At 44.4% G+C, this 18,931-nt stretch overlaps 2 protein-coding genes across 11 annotated transcripts in view; one reads left to right on the forward strand and one right to left on the reverse strand.

Annotated features, from left to right (window-relative positions):
• The window catches only part of WDFY2 (WD repeat and FYVE domain containing 2), a 180,587-nt gene extending 164,659 nt beyond the window's left edge, over positions 1–15,928 (forward strand). For 2 of the 6 annotated variants that reach the window (XM_063791867.1, XM_054664799.2), the window contains 5 exons: positions 416–521; positions 4,480–4,581; positions 5,454–5,584; positions 7,325–7,433; positions 8,872–15,928. In XM_063791867.1, coding sequence (XP_063647937.1) covers positions 416–521; positions 4,480–4,581; positions 5,454–5,584; positions 7,325–7,433; positions 8,872–8,901 — 478 coding nt within the window. In that variant the 3' untranslated portion in view covers positions 8,902–15,928. 6 annotated transcript variants of the gene reach the window in all.
• Positions 5,583–18,931, reverse strand: part of DHRS12 (dehydrogenase/reductase 12) — a 46,309-nt gene continuing 32,960 nt past the window's right edge. For 2 of the 5 annotated variants that reach the window (XM_001159419.7, XM_009426988.4), the window contains exons 9-10: positions 18,310–18,447; positions 17,152–17,451 (exon numbers count right to left, since the gene is read on the reverse strand). In XM_001159419.7, the coding sequence (XP_001159419.1) occupies positions 17,342–17,451; positions 18,310–18,447 (248 nt within the window). In that variant the 3' untranslated portion in view covers positions 17,152–17,341. Of the gene's footprint in view, positions 5,755–16,320; positions 16,413–17,151; positions 17,452–18,309; positions 18,448–18,931 lie in introns of those variants that run through there. The other 3 variants (XM_024348549.3, XM_063792596.1, XM_054664981.2) reach the window with 3 other exon arrangements.

An 18,931-nucleotide genomic window follows, 5' to 3' on the forward strand; every position in this document is an offset into this window, starting at 1 on the left:
CTCAATGGATGACCTCCAAAACTCTTCAAGGATAATTTTTTAAAAGGAAAAATCATGACTCTTGAACAAATGTGAAATGAACATACGCTACACATTTTGATCACTTAAGGAAGGAGGGAACCAGTAAGAAGTTACAGCCCATTCAACAATCAGCTTTTTTCCTTAAAAAAGGAAAAAAGTTGTAACTGACAGATTACCTCTTCCTGGGGCCTGAACATGCCAGGAGCATTCAGACTTATTTTAAATCCTGGATACTCTTCTGACCTTTAATATGCTGAAAATTCCAACAGGTTTCTAAGATCTACACTGGGGGCTCAGAGTGAGTGAGCACATTGGCTGACTTTGCCAAGGTTTCTGCTGCGAGGCCTTGCATTTGTTCTCCTAAACTGTCAATAACCCTTGGTTTCTTTCACAGCGACAAAGTCCAGGCCCTCTCCTATGCACAGCACACGCGACAACTGATCTCCTGTGGCGGTGATGGTGGGATTGTCGTCTGGAACATGGACGTGGAGAGGCAGGAGGTAGGTGGCACAGCAGGGTGGGGTGGGCCCTGTGTTTCTGGCCCTGCCTCCCTTCCTGCTTATTTCTTATTTCTTTTATGATTAAACCATGAAATAAGGCATGTAACGTTAAAGAATTGTAGCATAAAAGGAGTTGTTTGGGTTGGTTTTTTTTTCCCTCACAAGTTGGCATGTAACATTACTGTGATGGAGAGTTCATAAGAATTTTGACTGAGACTAAGCTGTTTAAATCTGTTACACCATTCACAGCAAAAGTACAGGTGAGGAAAAGAAACCATCTATTTCCTGGTGATTAGTCCTTTGGTATAAAATGCACTACAAAAACGGAGGACTCACGTGATTTATGTCATGGAAGAAAATAGTGGCTAAGATGAAGCAAGAATCCTTAGTTTGGTATTAATAGAAATACTAGAAATAATTATTTTGTACTTTATAAGTCATGTTCTAAATAGTTCCCCAGATATCAATATATCCTTAGTTTTCTAGCACGTATTTACATGTTAACAGAACATTCTTTTTTATGAGCTTTCATTTTAATCTTTGAGCATCTTAACAACAAATGTTTCCTGCATATCTCTTTTGACAAGTACTTTGAAGTTAACCATTTTCCAATTATGTTAGAATTATTCTGGGTAGACTTTCCCTTTGACAATGCACATTCTTATAATTAATTTCTTGCAGGATACAAAAATTACATAGAAAAGCAACACTTTAAAAAGACAAAAGGGGTCTCCCACGTTCTTTCTGTGCCCTCACCCCAGTCTCATTTCAAGAGAGTAGTCGCTATTACCCACAATGTCATGCCTTTTCAAATGCCAGTAATTATATGCTTAAGAAGATTAAAGCTTTATTTGCTCAGATCTTAAGTCCATGGGACTTCTATTAGTAACTAATCAAAATGATCATTACTGTTAGAAGGTGGGGAATGGTAGAACATTGCTTTTGAAAACTATATTTGGCACCATTAATACAAAGGCTGGGATCGTTGTGATGAGTGCCGGTCATGCTAACCATGTTCCCGCATGGCTGGTGATTATGTCCTGGGTTGGGTTCTGCACGGTAGCCTGCTTTGGGTTAGGGACAGTCACACCTGGTCTGTCCTGACTTCTTTCTGGGCCCTCCTAACCAAACCAGGGGAGGGGAGAAGGACCCAGTTCTTTTCCTTTGGTGCACGTAGCCTGGACCCGTTATGGACAGAGGCCAAAGGAAGATAACAGTGTGGTGTCCAGAGATGAAACCAAGTGGTTGATGGGCAGTTCTTTGAGCAACCTTGTTTATGAGCCTATTGATATGCAGATATAGAGGCATCCAATACTATTGACTAATTTAAAATCTTATTCAGTGAGTCAACACTCTAAATAAGCAATGGAGATGGTTCCATTCATTTTTTTGCAAGTATCATTTTTATAAACATAAATTTCCTGAGATTTTTGTTTTCATCTTAGCCTCTGTGGAGCTGCTTCATGGTTATGATAAGTGCTGTGTGATGCTCACCTTGGGAGGTCTGCGACATATATTGAAGTCATCTCTAACCTGAAGTACTGACAGACTTTCTGGAAGAAAAGGCTTGTAGGAGGAAACTTCAGAATTCTATTAAATGGTGTAAATGATGAAATTATAGTTGATATATGCTAGAGCATCAGTGCTGGGTATTTTAGAAGGGATGGAGTCATCATTGGCTAATGTTCCCAGTGAAGGATTGAGGGAGGAACATTGTGCTGAAGGATCAACAGAGTCTGGATGTGCTCTGAGCAGGAGCACATGGGTTTTGCAGGCCACGAAACAGCAAGAGTAAGGACAAGGTGAACACGATAGGTTGATGCAGTGCATTAATGCTCATGAGCGGTTTAGAGAAGCAGTCAGAGATGAGAGGATGGCAGCTAGCTGAAAGATAAGGACAGACAATGGAAGACCTTGAGTGGCTGGATGTAGATCGAGTGACATTGCATAGGTTGAACAGGTGTTTTATACAGTTAATGAAATCCATTTTTGTTTTGTTAACTTTTAGCATTTTTTAAAAGTATATATTGTATGTAACATTCTTGGTAGAAAAGTTACAAAATGCTCATTAGTAAACAGAAAAGATGTCAATTACTCATACTACCACCATCCAGAAATATCACTCTGAACATGTTGGCACACATCCTTCCTAACATTTTTCTCTACACATAACACGTGTGTAAGACTTTTATTTGAACAAAAAATAGAATCACAAACATGCTGATTTATTTTTTCCCCTTTATTGGTCTTTAGCTCCCAAATGCCTCCTCACAGATACCCACTGTGATGCGTTTGATGTGTGTCCTGAACACGCATGCTTCCTTATAAAAGGTGTGTGTGTGTCTGTGTGTGTGTGTGTGTCTGTGTGTGTGTGTGTCTGTGTGTGTGTTTTAAAGTTTACATAACTCAGCCGGGCACGGTGGCTCACGCCTGTAATGCCAGCTGTTGGGAGGCCAAGGCAGGTGGATCACTTGAGGTCAAGAGTTTGAGACCAGCCTGGCCAACATGGCGAAACCCTGTCTCTACTAACAATACAAAAAAAAAAAATTAGCCAGGCATGGTTGCAGATGCCTGTAATCTCAGCTTCTCAGGAGGCTGAGGCAGGAGAATTGCATGAACCTAGGAGGCGGAGGTTGCAGTGAGCCAAGATCGCACCACTGCACTCCAGCCTGGGCAACACAGCAAGGCTGTCTCAAAAAAAAAAAAAAAAAGTTTACGTAATTGATGTACTGTTAGTCTGGTTCTATTTCGAACTTTTGCCATTGAACCCTTTTGAGCTCTCCCATCCTGCTGTTTCTTGCGGTGCTTCTGCATAGGACCCCATCGTGTGTACCATTCACATTTTACTTCTCTGTTTCCCAAGCAAAGGGCGTGTAGACTGGCACAAACTCCCTGGTACCACACACAGTGCCCAGATGACCTTCTTACATGTGTCCCGTCACAGACCTGCCCTGTATGAGACTCAGGGCCATAAACCCAAGAGTGGGATCAATTGAAGGTATATTCTTGATTTTGCTAAATAACCAAACAGCTGTACTCATTTATACTTCTCATGGAGAACAGGGAGTTTTCTGACATCCCACATCCTCACCAATAGTGATTGTTCCCTCCCTTTCTGGTTTTGCCCTTTTGGAGACAGAGGTAAAATAGTATCTCATTTTTATTTGCATTATCTGCTTAACAGTAAATTTGAGCCTCTCTTCATATATGTTAGCCATTCAGACTTCCCTGACTGTGAATTGCATGCTCATATCTTTTGTATCATCTGCCATTTTCTCAACTGCTTCTTGTTATTTCCGTATTGATTTTCCAGGGGTTCTTTGTATACAGTAACTTGCTGGAGTTGTTTGTTACAAATTTTATAAATATCTTCTCCTAGTCTCTCTTAACTCTGTGCTATGATACTATTTAATAACCTGGGGGTTTTGTGTTAGTTTATTATATATTGAACATGTTCCATGTCTTTAAATATTTATTTGTTTTTACTACATAATTTTAATGGTAATAAGCTGGTATTTGAGAAATTGTTTCACAAACAAACATTAATACTGCCCCCTCCAGCCTCATCTCTCATTTCCCCATCTGTGCTCCAGCCATCCCCAGGTCTCAGTTGTCTTATTTGTCTGAGAACCTCAGCCTGGGTCAGAGGCTCCTGTGATCTCTCTGCCAAAGCACTCTGTGCTTCTCCCTCTTGGGCCTTCACACACTTATGCTTATGTAAATAATTATTAATCATATTTTCATGATGGTGGAGATTCTTATTCACCACTACATCCCATCCCCAGGGCCTGCCACAGAATAGGCATTCAGTAAATATTTTTTGAATGATTGACTGAGAAATCACACCTCTGTTTCTTTTAAACACATCCTGATAGCTCCGTAAGTTTCATCAGGGTCAGTGGTTTCCATTGTCCTGACTGCTGGCCACAGTGACCTGTTCTGTGCTTTATTTGACAAGACCCCTGAATGGTTGGACAGTGATTCCTGCCAAAAGTGTGATCAGCCTTTCTTCTGGAACTTCAAGCAAATGTGGGACAGTAAGAAAATTGGTCTAAGACAGGTGAGTGATATGGATGCTTCATCAAGATGTAATTATGTGGAAATAGCTCAACCATGTGATCTTAGAAGAAATAACACCCCTGGGTGGGAGTTGTGGTGAGGGTAAATTATTATCCTGGAGTCACCTCGTGATTGCACAGTAATTTACTCTGTCTACCATAGCTCATTCCTACTGGATTCAGTTTCTGTAGTGGTTGCTTCCCAGTAAGCAGTTAGGGATGTGATTTTAGAATTCTATTGGCCTCTATTGCAGTGCACCTTACAATTAGAGGTGTCATGCTTAGTTCGTATGGAAACCAGACCATGAAATTATATAAGTGGTGTTTCTCTCTCCTTATTTTACTTTGCCTCCTTCTGATTAATTTTAGTTATTTAGATCTACTTATAATACAGCATTTTCAATCTGATTCCATGGTTCTGTTTGGTCTTCCCCAAGGAAATCAAATGTTAGGTCACCTAGGCTTACCATGGCCAAAGTCAGCAGATTCAATCAGGTTTCCTGCATGTTCTCCTTCATCCAGCAGCATAATCTCCTGAGACGGCAGTTTCTCAGACACCCCGCTTTAAGATCACCTGGCCCCTGGGTGGTTCCTCTGTAGTTCCTAGTATGATCATTGGAAAGGACCAAGAGTAGGGAAAGCAGGAGAGTGGGGTGGTGTCCCTGTCAGGTGTGTTACCCAACAGTCCTTGTTGAATAAACAGAGCCCCAGAGAAGAACACATCCAATGTGTTCCCTTTAGTTCTGGGGCTCTCTTGTTCAGCATCCTCACCTGGATGCAGTTGATTACACCTCTCTGCCAGGAGGGGTGAGATGCGGGGGCCTCAGGAGCTGAGGGAGCCGTGATGAGTATCTATTTTATCTCCCTCCTCCAGCACCACTGCCGCAAGTGTGGGAAGGCCGTCTGTGGCAAGTGCAGCTCCAAGCGCTCCTCCATCCCCCTGATGGGCTTCGAGTTTGAAGTGAGGGTCTGTGACAGCTGCCACGAGGCCATCACAGATGAAGAGTAAGTTCCTGCAGCCTGCAGACCGCTTCAGGTTAAGGCGAGAATCTAATCTGAGCCTTGCACTCAGCGCCGCAACCATCACTCAGGTTGCTCTAGTTTCTGCTGGTTTAGAATATAGTCCACGGCAAGCAGTAAAAGCTCTCCTTTGCCACCAAGAGATTTGTGGTATCCTGTGAGATGAGAGAAGAGAAAATACACTCAAAGAATTCATCTCTGTGTTCTTTCTAATTTCTAGGTTATGTGCCTTTAAAATAGCTGCTCTCAGAACAAACCCTTCTGTCTGCTCATTTACTTGAGAATTACCCAGGAGTATAAGGGCTCAGGATTCACTTTCTGTCCCAAGCTGGTATCTTTACAGGAGTTGAGTGAGTCCATGGGTTCAGAAGGTTTCATTTTCCGGGAAGAGCTAAGTCGCTTTACCCAAGAGGCAAATATTCCCAGTTGCCCAGTTACTCAGCTGGCTGCTTGTCAGACCTGCCCAGTAACCCAGGACATAGGTTACTTACCCCTTGGTGTGCTGTGGAGGTGTGGGGGCAAATCTATGTTATCTCTTTAGTGTTGGCTCATTGAAAGCTGCCCCCAGATGTAAACACAGTGCTCTGCAGCATTTCCCTAATTTTAGTGACTTACAGGAGGATCTGCAGGGTAGCTTGTCTTCTCAATCCTTCCAGCACCTTGTATTACAGTAAAATCATAAGTAGTTTTATTTATCCATATCAAATATAAAATAAGATGCCCTTGCATAAGTATGCATTTATGTTCATTGATTATTTTCTACTCATCATACGTGATGAAATTAATGAGGGTTTTCTCATTGAATTAGAGAGTGCAAGAGACCTTAGAGATAGCCTACTTTAATTCTTCATTTTGTAGCTAAAGACATAGACTTTAAGAGTTTAAGGGACTTACAGTTAAGCCTAAATCTTCTAAAAATTTAAAGTAACCATTTTAAGATACTGAAGATCTATCCTGCAGATTTAGCTATAGAAAAAAGGAAAAAGAAAAAAATTGTCCTGAGAGAGCCCACTGCAGTGGAGTGGGCCCCTTGAAGCATGATAAGAGCAGTCTCCTAGACTGCACCCTGCACCTTTTCCCGCCTGTTTCTTCTGCCTCTTCTCTGTGGAAGCACTTGCATTGCCTCTAGAGCACCTAGGCAGCTGACAAGTCTTCTTACTTAAAAAAAAAAAAAGTATATGTTAAAAATCCAAAAAATAATGATGTTTGTTTTTTATTTTGCTTTGCTTGTTACAGCTTTAGAATACTATAGAAAAACCAAGTCTTCAGTCATACCAGTGAAAAAGGAAAAATGAATGGAGGGGGATAGTTTTCCTATTAGAATGACACTTAGTAATATCATGGGACACTTAGTACTATCTTGGTCCTTTTTTTTTTTTTTAATTAGACTATTTTACTGGCAAGTCCTTCTGAGCTCAAACTTAGCAAAAGCCCTGTGGTTTTAAAAGCTCGGGTGGAGATTATCACAGACACCATTGGAGCAACATTCTCCAGAAGGACTTTTAGAAATTTTCATCTCTTTCCCATTTTAAAGACTATAAGATTTCTTGTATTTTTTTTTATCATAACTGGTCACCAGGGAATAAAGGCAGATCTGAGGAGCATTCCTGTCAGTGAAGCAGTTTTAGCCACGAGGCCAAAATTTAGAGCCTAATGTCATCCTAGATCTCTCTCATTCATATGTCACCACCTTTTCCCCTCAGAAGCTTTCTTTGCTCCTTCTAGACGTGCACCCACAGCCACCTTCCATGACAGTAAACATAACATTGTGCATGTGCATTTCGATGCAACCAGAGGATGGTTACTGACTTCTGGAACTGACAAGGTTATTAAGGTAAGATGCCATCTTATTAAGAAGCTTTCCATCTTTGGCCTCATATAAATATACAGGAGCACCAAGAACATGGGAGGCACTGTTCTAAAGGTTATCCTTGGGTAGCTGGCCATGGTGGCATGTGTCTGTAGTCCCAGCTACTCAGGAGATTTAGGAGGGAGGATTGCTTGAGTCCAGGAGTTGAAGGCTACAGTGAGCTTTGATCACATCACTGCACTCTAGCCTGAGCAACAAAGCAAGACCTCATCTCTTAAAAAAAAAAAAAAAAAAAAAGTTACCATTGAAGGTGAGTGTTTTTGAGAACCTATTACAAACCTGATACATGCACAGCCTCATCCCAGGCACTGGCTCTACACAAAGAAATAAGACAGAGCTCCAGCCTGCAAGGAATAGATAGTCTACTTGGGACAGACTAAAAAGACTGTAATAGGTCACATGTGTAGCAGTCAAAACAGTAATACATATGAGAATTTATAGCACACTGAGCTCTACCTCCCTGACCCATTCTTGGAGGTCACAGCAGGATGAGATAGCTAAAATAACCCACTTTGGAAGCTACCAGATCTCCGTGACTTTGAGAGGAAGTTTAAAATAAACTCTGCGGCTGGGTGTGTTGACTCACGCCTATAATCCCAGCCCTTTGGGAGGTGAGACGGAGGATCACTTGACCCCAGGAGTTCAAGACCAGCCTGGCCACCATAGTGTGACCCTGTCTTAACAAAAAAATCAAAAATTAGCCAGACGTGGTGGTTCCTGCCTGTAGTCCAGCTACTTGGGATGCTGACGTGCAAGAATTACTTGAGCCCAGTAAGTCGAGGCTGCAGTGAGCCATGATTGTGCCACTGTACTCCAGCCTGGGTGACAGAGCAAGACCCTGTCTCAAAATAATTAATTAATTAAAATAGGATAAACTCTGGCAGCCTCAGGTCCTTTATTTTTAAAAACGAGGTATCTTGTAAAATGGTTTGGAAGTTTAAATGGAAAGGACACAGCACATGCTTGGCGTCCAGTTAATGGATTGAGTTATTTAATGGATTCAATCTATTTGGAGGGTGGAACAAATCTATATTGTCGCTTTCATGTTGGCTCATCGAATGCTGCCTCAGATGTAAACACAGTGCTCTGCAGCATTTCCCTTTTAGTGACTCACAGGAGGATCTGCAGTGTAGCTTGTCTTCCCAGTCCTCTCAGCCATTAATAGATTGAATCTGCCATGATTCTTCATGAGCTGCATCAAAATTTCAAGCTGTCATTGTCTTGTTTTTGAGCTTTATTTGAACTTTTTTGATGAAAAAAATATTTTACAGATTTGGAAATCATGTTAGTATAGTATGTGGTGGTTTGTTAAATGAAAAAAATTTCCTTGAAGAATTCAGTTCTAAGGACTGTTATCCTCAACAATTTTAGTTCATTCTGTATCTTCTTTTTCTTTTTGCAGTTGTGGGATATGACCCCAGTCGTGTCTTGATGACTCTCCCAGGAATCAGAAAGATAGTATTTACTAAAGAAACGGTTGTTTTAACCCAAATCATTACCAGAGGGGTAAAGCAGACATGTGAGAAGTAAGAAAGAAACTAAAGACCCTGAATGAATTTGCAGATTACCCATGTGCACAGTGGGGACCTGGCGAGTGAGCACTCGCAAGGGGACTCTTCCAACTTGTTCATACAATATAAAAGAAGCTATTTTTTTAACAAATGGTTTATACAGTCTGGCTGTGCTGCATTGTTTTGAGTGTACGGAAAAATCTGTGTGGGGTGTTTAATTTTTATACTTTTCAACACCCCATTTTACTTGTTGCTTTGTCAGAGAAATAAGGGAAGTATCTACTTAGAGTATTTTGGTCATTATACTTTCTGTGTTTACTTCAACATGTGTCACATGGCCAGCGGCTTTTTCTTCTCTTCCCTCTGCACCTACCTGCACCTTCTCTGCCTTTCCTGGAGGGGATGTATTTATGTTATTTATTCCCAGTGTTTCTGCTTTCATGTCCTCCTCAGTGGAGAGATTTGGAAACTCATCATGTGGATTCACCAGCCAGCTGCTGGAATCGCCTGAAGAGCGATTTGTTTGTAATGTCTGCCTCATTCACGTTCTTATGAAGTAGAAAAGACTGTGTTTCTGCCTCAGTTGCCTCTGTCTTTCCCACATTAAAAAAAAAAAAATGCTGTGAGAAAGCTGCTCCCAACCATGGTTATCACAGAAGTAGATTATTTTAACTCAGAGCTTCAACGATCAGTGCCTGGATCATTTAGAATTCAGTTGGAGCCTCCTGAGCCTCTTATGTTTTAGCTTTTTTGACGCAGCTCTCCCTCACTCGTAACAATGAAAACAAATAACACACACACAAAATCCTACATCAGCGGCCCTCAACCTTGTTGGCAGCAGGGACCTGTTTCAAAATGAAACTGTTCCACCTTGGATCAGCAGGCATTAGCTTCTCATAAGGAGCACGCAACCTAAATCCCTCGCATGCGCAGTTCACAATAGAGTTTCTGCTCCTGTGAGAATCTGACGCCACCGCTGATCTGATGGGAGGCGGAGCCCAGGCAGTAACGCTTGCTTGCCCACTGCTCACGTCTGATGGGTGCCCCCATTCCTCACAGGCTATGGACCAGTACCCATCTGCAGCCCAGGGTTGGGGACCCCCACCATACATGCTCTGAAAATAGGTGTCTTTAAGTTGTGTTTTTCTGTGTGACATCATCTCTGAACTTGAACAGGTTCATTACGGCAAGATTGTAATCCTGCTGTATTCCTCGCCCTCTGTATTCTATCCCTTTAAAAACTAGATATTTAAACATTTTATCCTAATGTGTTTCATCAGAACACTTTGCACACTTTCTTACTAAAACGGTATGTGGGTGGTCCGAGACAGAATGGTACCTACAGCGCAGGCTATGTTTCTGTGGGAATGGAAAAGAGGACTTTAGAAAGTGAACCTGAAGAACTCTTATTTCTAAGGGAATCCAGTCAAGCTTGAGAAAATGAAATATTCTTGTGTGTAGTGATTCAGCTCAGGATATTGAAGTCCCTTTTAAAAATCTTATTTTCACCTGTAAAAATAGAATAAAAATTAATGGCAAGCCTGCGCCAGGTGCCTGCCCCTCCTAAGCACTTTACACGCACAGCTCATTCAACCTCACGTGTCAGGAGCATCAGGGAGCTCACCAGTCTCTTGAGGATCACAGGCCAATTGCTTGTCCTTCCCGACCCAAGCCCCACCCCACAGTGTCTTGCTCTCTTCTGATTTTACAGGTTTTTTGGCAGTAATACACATGGGAGTGAAATTGAAATCCTCCCTATTATTTTCCCTCTTTTCCTGGAAAGCCGTTTTTTGCCCTCACAATCATTCATTACTTCTCTAACTAGGGGGAAGTACTACAAGCTGTCCTCGGGTACTGCCCCTACGTGTGTTTCCCTGGGATGGGGCCTTGCTAGAGGTGATTCTGCTGCCCCAGCATTGGGAAGCAGGACCAGTGCATGTGCCCCATGCAGCCACGGTACATGGAAGCTGTCACTTGAGCCATCAGACCGGCTCAGCCCATGTGACCGGAGCTCTGAAGAGGCACACACGCATGCCCCGCACAGGCTGTTAGCACTTGTCGCCTCGCTGCCCTGGTCCAGACTACCCTTGCTTGCGTCAGTCAAAACTGTTGTAACTACTTTGAGTCTTTTCTGCATGATTGCTCTTTGAGAGAACTTCAACAAGGGAATTAAATTTAAAATATTCAAATATCTATTTTGTAGTTTATTACTAGAAGCTGCAGCCACTTACTAAGTTGTATGTAATATAGGACTGTGTGTTGGAAATGAGTAATAGAGCTGAATTTTCCCTTCCTAAACTTTGAGCTTGGCCTGCCGGCAGAGAGAGGAACACAGTATTAGGGCAGCAAAGGCCCAGGCGCCCAGCAAGCCTGTATGGGTTCTGAGATGGGTCTAGATGCGTTCAGACCTCATTCAGGAAGCAGAGTGTCCCCGTCAGATCACATATGTCCTCTACAGTCGCTCTGGCCTGTGACCTTGCACGCCACTCTACCTTCTCCCTCCCAGCCCACAGAGCCACTCAGAGGCTGAAGCCACTTCACAGCCCACTGGTGTTGAGAATCATCATCAGAAAACCACAGATATGTCAAGGTATCCATTGCTCTTTCCTTTTCTCTCATCTGTGTGGGTGCTTGAATTTGGTGAAATGCGTTTAGCAAACCAACTGTGTGTTTGTAATACTGTGAATTCTTGAGTTTTGCATTAAGTGTCTCCCCCATTTTTGTAATTTGTAGAGAAATATGTGCTGGTGTTGGGTGTCTTCCAAGCATTTTATGGAAATGGAGGCTCCATTCCTTAGGAGTAAAAGCTGGCGCCAGCACTTGGCTCTTGTTCTGTCTAGGTGAACTCTCATAATTCTTGTTTTACCCTGTTGGATTTGCACTTTACATATATTTTTGCTCTATTACTTAAACATATAGCAGCTCTTACAAATAATGCCTAACATGCCTGCGCTGAGAAAGTGGCAGATCTACACATATCATACGCAGCATTGTTCTCTACCTGATGGGGCAAAACCAACCACATGTTCTTGGTTCCTCCAAACGAATGACATTACTTGACATTACTGCCTGAGTGCGTCTTCACAATAGCAAAATGGTTTGAGATTAAGCATTTGGAATCTTATGTCATTTTGTATGGGGTCAATCCACCATAACGTGTTTCTCATTTGGTTTTAATTATTCCAGAAATCATAAAGTCACAAAACTGGAAGGGATCTTCAGAGATCTAGAGTGTTCCAAGCAGAAAACACATTAGTTATACGGGACAGTTAGATATGGCTGAGATGTAAACAAGAGAATCTAAAAGAATGTTCAAGGAATAGCTGTTTTTGAACATTACTTAGTAATGGCATGAATGGGAGGAGAGACTTTCAGCACCTTGAGACAGGGCGCTCTCTGGAACCAGCTTTGTTCCTCTTATTGAAAGCATATATGACACTTTTTGGCTCCGGCCCTGTGGTGGGGAAGGTAATTATTGCCTTCATCCACATAAATTCCTTCTTATACATTCCCCTCAGACCACCCCAGAGGCAAAACTGAAATGGAAATCCAGTGGCACTTAAAATTCACCCTGCCCCATTTGGCTGCGATTCCCAGGCTTACAGCACTGCCCTTATGGAATGTCACATTTTCATTTTCTGAGATTCATTTTATAAAAGTATAGGCCAGGTGCCATGGCTCACACCTATAATCTGAACACTTTGGGAGGACAAGGTGGGAGGATTGCTGAGCCCAGCAGTTCAAGACCAGCCTGGGCAACACAGCAAGATCCTGTCACTACCAAAAATTCAAAACTTAGTTGGGTGTGGTGGCACACACCTGTATTCCCAGCTACTCAGGAAGCTGAGGCGGGAGGATCACTCGAGCCCAGGAATTCAAGGATGCAGTGAGCTATGATTGCACTACTGCAGTCTAGCCTGGGCAGCAGAGCAAGGCCCTGAATAAATAAATAAATGTATAATTTATTTTTGCCTGATATTAATCACTTCTTAAGGCCCAAATTTTTGTTTTTAAGCAAAAGGATAGCTCTAAGTGTGGGTTGCAGTTACTGGACGTAAATATTCACTAAATGAGATTCCTTTGGTTATAGCTGTTCATAGAATTTTAATTCTATGTCAGTGTTCTTGTTCACTAAGATATTTCGAAGTGAGAGAAAGCATTTTACCAATACATTCTTATTTTTTCTCCTTTAAAATAATATTGAATTTTTCCTGGTACGAAGACAGATATTTATTAACTTGATTGGAAAACACAGAAATTAAGTTCACGTTGAACACTGAGTTATCTAGATAATCCCTGAGATTTGAATGTTCATGTCAACCGTGTTGAGCGCTCACCAGCCACCAGGCTTTAGGCACTGGCAGTGCAAGGTGTCTGAGGCCCATTCTCAGGCTGGGCAGAGGTCACACAGTGAGTAAATGGGTCTTTTCAGTGCAATGTGGTTATGATAGAGGCATGCCAGGGTGCCACTAACCCAGCAGGTGTGGCAGGAGGGGCTTCACAGAGGAAAGGGACTTTGAGCTCAGTGTTAAAGGATGAGGAGTGAATCATAAGGGGGAAAAATGGAAATGACTTTCCAGGCCTCAGAAACAGCATAAACAAAGGCCTGAGAGCTGGAGTCAGTGTGGTGTGTCCAGGGATCACAAGTGGGCTGGAGCTGCCGGAGAACAGCCAAGTGGCTCAGCTGCCATCCCGGAATTGAGCTCGTCACTATCAGATGCTGCTGCTCCCTGGCCTCAGAGGAAAGCAGCACACAGCTCACCGCGAGGGGTTTCCCCAGAGGCTCCTCCTGCAGTCAATGCTACTATTAGTTTATATTATAATAGTATCAGTTTCTTTTTCTTTGGAAATCCCTAGAACTATTAACTGAAGGTGACTCAGGGTAACTAATTCTGGATCTTTGGGTGCACAGCCTCTCACTGGAGTCTGAGAGGAGGAGGTGGAGACTATTAGTGCACGGCCCGCAACCAGGAAGGACTCACAGACTAACGCCAAAGGTGTGTGGGGCTCAGCTGCTCCACTGTGGAAAAGGAAAGCCCTGGCCCTGTGGCAGGAGGGGATTGTTCTAGTCAAGTGTGGCATTGCACAGACAGGCGGTGCCGAGTGTTTGGGTGCAGACACAGGCAGCTGCTGCCCTCCACTTCCTGCTCTTGCAAGTCACAGATGATTCCAGTACAATGTGGGAGGTCCTCCTTACAGGGGCACTTGCAACGGGAAGGCAGAGAGTTTCAATTCAGGTACAGGTCTGTCTGGGAGACCTGGCCCTGTGGAGGCAGGAACACCGTGCAGGGGCATGGCAGCGCCTGTCTTTGCTATCACATCATTTGCCTTTTCCTTGTAGGACCCAAAGATCTATGTCCAAAACTGAGTCCAGAAACATCTGCATTCCTGTTTAAACTTCAGCTCAGTTTCTTAACCAAGAACCACGTCAACCCTCCAGGGTTGTGGTTTGTATTTTTGCCTTTAAGCATTATCTCCTTTCCACCAAGAAGCCTACTTAGGTTTAACACATGAAAGCAGTGTCTAAAAATTAGATCGGTCCTAAATTGGAATGGGATGTCTTCCTTGCATGTCCCATACCAGGGAATTTTTTTAACACACAGTGTAGAGCCTTTGCCAGAGATGTTGAAAGGGAGATTAAAGGCTTGAGGGATGAATTTGATCATCATTCTTAAAGTCCCTTCCAATCCTGTGATTCTCTGATTCCCTGAGTCTCGTTTATTATTGGACATGCCTAGCCCATCACCAGTGACCTGCCCGCATATTGCTGGCTTCCCTTGGATAATGGAGAACCTATCACCACATGCCTTTGTTGTCTTCCATCATATCAAGTGAGTTGCTTTCTGGACTTTTTCCATCTAGAGCCTGCTAGGTTTGGTTTTGGGAAAAGATGGTGAAGTTTCTTTTCATGAGTTTGTAGGGAAAAAAAAATTCTTTTTAAAGATGGTAAGGGTGGAAATTAATCATGGTACCATCTCATTAAAAATAGATACCCCAAAATGTTTACCTTTACAAGTCAAGAAGAGTATCTATCTGACTTTCTTGGAAGTGTCAAGAATTGCAGGTTGGCTGAAAAGTTAGATTGAGAATCTGACCTTGTTACTTATGATTCTTTTTTCCCTTGGTTCTCGGGGATGCATGAGAAGGTGAGCTGTCACTCACAAAAAAAGGGAAAATGATTTGAAAAATGTTTCACATATACACACTCTTTTTATCATTTTAGTGGATGGCAGCCTTACGTCAGTAGTATATGCCAGTATGAAGTATGGACCAAAACACTAGTGTCACTTGTAACCATTGTACTCTTATGGATTTGTGTCTTATACCATTTGCCTTGCTTTTTAAATGACTTTGTTTTTCAAGGTACTGTCATTTTGCAAAAGGAAATCTTTATATGAAATGTACAAAAACTGTTACTAACTGGACAACAGGGAAGGTGCTGGCCCCACATTAGTGCCTGCCTACCACTCTACTTCTAACCAGGGACACGGATCTTCCATTCTCTACATCCACCGGACTGCAGCCCACGTCTGGACCTGGCTGCAGTGGGCATATTACCGTATGGATATCTTTTTCTTTCTTTTTTTGAAGTGAGGAGATTCTTCAGGGGGTCAGGCTGAGAATGTAATAAGCCTGACGTTGGAACAGATTTCTCCCGTGTGGTCTAGCTGGACCCCTTCAGCATTTGCCACACTCCCTGCCAGTCCTGACATTGACTTCCTGAATGTGATTAGGTGGTAATGAGCAAGAATTTCCTAGGATGTTGAAACATCTGTATCCAGGCCCCCATTCAAATGCTGCTGAATATTGTGAATGTTTTTACTCCGCTCACTTTCCCACTGTGCTTTCCTCTAACCAAAATATACATGTAGCCATTACCAATGTACAACTCTCAATGCGGAGTTGCCTCCACGGTTTAAAATAAATCTCTGTGAAAACCTTTCTGCAGCTATGGTCCCATCACGGTTACATGTGGCCACACACACACCGACAACCTTGCTGTGCTGTTTAGCCCTGTGGGTTCTGCCCAGTTGGTGGGAGGGGGAGGTTCCAGACCACTCCACCTGCTGTCTAGATGCCAGGGAGAGCTGCTGTTTGGAGGTGAAGATGATGAGCCCTGTTCACCACAGTCTAAGCACAGCACACGGGCTCAAGCCCTGGAGCCCTTTTCCTTCATCATGCAAGTCAGCTTTTTCCTGTGCTTAGTAAACTTTTCCAGTGAGGAGAAATGACTTCGGGGCAAACACTGCCAGGGAAAGCCTCATTTAAAACTTGTGAGGTTCATTTATGGAGAAGAAAAATAATAGGTGCAAAGGCACCAAGTGACCTGCATGCTATGGACTCACCGTTGAGGGGGTGGCTGGGTTGCCCCGTCCTGGTGCTGCCAGCACAGCGTCGCCCACACCCAGCATTGCTGAGGCCCATCATCCTCCTGCAGAAAAGGAGGCATGCAGTTAAACAGAGCTGGTGCTTGCTTGATAGCGCCTCCTTTTGTCAGAAAGATGCTGATGTTTCAGGCTGGCACACCCAGAAAAATCCCTTCCTTGTGGTCCTTGGCTGATGATGAGCCCTGGATCAGAGTGTCTCCAGGACCACTGAGAAGCTGCAGCCGTCTGGGTTTTCCTCTGCTATGGGGGATGAGTTACGTTTATTCCACCATGGACACCAAGAATGTATGTAGATGTATTCTAAATCTGCTCATTGGTTTTATTACAACTTTTCCTGGAGTCACTAAGAGGTAAAATGGTGTAAATTAGAGGTTTTTATCAAAGTGTAGTACCAGAATGCCAGATGATGCATTACTGAAGCCACTCCTAATCTTAAGCAAATGTAAACTAGGCCTCATTAAATTGTTTGTGTAAATATGCATCGTCCCTTGGTTATGTTGTGCTTCTGGGACCACGCACAGTAAAGGCAGTGTCCAGCCCTCTCCTGGGGTCGGGAGCGGGGGGGGGGGGGGGGGGGGGGGGGGTTGCACAGCGCCAGCCTCTGACACTGGAGGAGCTGAGAAAGGGAGGGGAAGTGGAGTTCACAGGGGGGCATTCCTGCTGCCCCCACCCCTGCGTCCCCTAAGACTGCCAATGATGGTTCATCTCAAACTTCGAATTCTTTAGAAAACCACATTCTCGAATAAATGAGACTTAAAATAAGAAAAGAACCTGCTGCAGGAGTTCAAGGTGAGCCTGATCACAGCCTCGGTAGTAGTTATTTTGAAATAAAAGTTCCCATCCCTTGTAGGCCTCGCTGTAAGGCACAACGTCTTCGAGGGGAAGTTGAAGTGGGGTCTTATTCACTGGTCCTAGACCGCACCTTCTGGTATCTTCTAAGGCAATTCTGGTACCGCACTGTGTCTGGGTTGGCCTATTTAAATGTCTGAGCCAGCTGTTCCAGGATTTCAATGAGTTTCTCCTCTTCGGCCGGTGAGGAGGACGTTCTAGCGAGAGGCAAGTGTGTAGAAACTGGCTTCCGATCTAAAAGTGAGAGGGAACCGCAGAGAGGTGTGAGCTGCTGCAGCGTGGCTGGGTCCATGTCCCTGTGCTGCTCAGGCCTTGAACCGACGCCTGCTGGAGTGGCAGCACCCTACGGGTGTTAGACCCCATCCCTGCCCTCAAAGGTCCCACAGGGATCAGGCAGCATGGATTGATATGTAAAGTGCAGTTTGGGAACTGGGAGGCTGCAGCCAGGGCTGGACGGGAGACCACGTTTGGGTGATCAGCAGGAAGGGGTGCGGCCATCCTCCCGGATACCCCAGGGGTCACCAGCGCTTCAGAATTCCTCAAGCAAAGGTGGTTCTCATCAAGAACAGAGGAAAGAGAAGCCAAGCAAAGAGCCTGGCTTCCACCCGAGGTCAAGTGCTGTCTTCGGATGGCGTCCACTCACACGCCTGCCCCCTTAGGAGCCCACTGGGGAGAGACGTGAACAGATCACTGCTTCCAAAAATAGAGAAGCAGAGTCCCTTACACCCTTTGCACTGCAGAGAAGCAGAGTCCGTTGCTCCCTTTGCAGTGCAGCTTTGAATAGCGCCCCTCCTGGGCCTCAGCAAACTGCAGAGAAAATCTTCCATTCCCAAGGTAGGAACTGCCTCTCCCGTTCTCACAGGACCTTGATGACAGGGTTATCACAAGTCTCCAAAGAAGCTACCAACCTGGAGTGAAGCGCTTCCCAAAACTAACCTCAGCAGGCAAAGCAATCATCTCGCCAAAGAAGCCCAGGCACCCCCCAGGGGACAGTCCCACCCCAGGTTTCACGGAGGGGAAGGTGCGCCTCAAAGGCCCAGCTGCTGCCCCTAGCCCTGTGTCAGCTGCCGTCACAGCCAGGGAGGAAGTCACCTTGAAAGAAGCGGCCGCTGGGCTGTGCGGCTGCGGCAGAGGAGAGGGCCAGCCACAGCACGGTGTCCGCGCCCTGGGCCTCGGAGCGCAGGCGGTCCCTGAACCTGGCGTGGAACCCCGGCATCGCCTGCCTCACACCTGGGAGAAGGAAGGGGCAGGCGGATTAGGACAGCATTCTCCAGCAAATGTGGTTGACTTCCCTTAATTTAAAAAAAAAAAAAAAGTGCAAAAATGAAATGGGATCATAAACTGCTCCTTCTATTTTATAGCACTCACCCAAGCCACTCGGAACCAATTCCAAAGAACCTTGTTACAAAGCCCCCAGGGTGTCACCTGATGGAAAGTGGTGCTCACCAGAGGCCTGATTGAGTCCCCATGTCCCCGGGGCACCAGCACCCAGCCCAGCCCTGAGAGCAGAGTCGCCCGCAGAGCCCTCCCTTTCCATCCTAAGAGAGGATTCTAATGAGCTGCGGGGCTCACAGTGAGGCTGGGCCCAGCAAACCACTTAGTCTCCTGGGTTCAGGAGCCCTCTCAAACCATCTAGGCTCAGAGGATCCTGGCTGTTGGTTCCTTGGACTGTTTTAGTGTTTTCCTCTTTTAGGGAGGAGTAGATAAGAGGAAA

Source organism: Pan troglodytes, chromosome 14 (assembly GCF_028858775.2).
Source record: "Pan troglodytes isolate AG18354 chromosome 14, NHGRI_mPanTro3-v2.0_pri, whole genome shotgun sequence".
Taxonomy (NCBI): Eukaryota; Metazoa; Chordata; class Mammalia; order Primates; family Hominidae; genus Pan; species Pan troglodytes.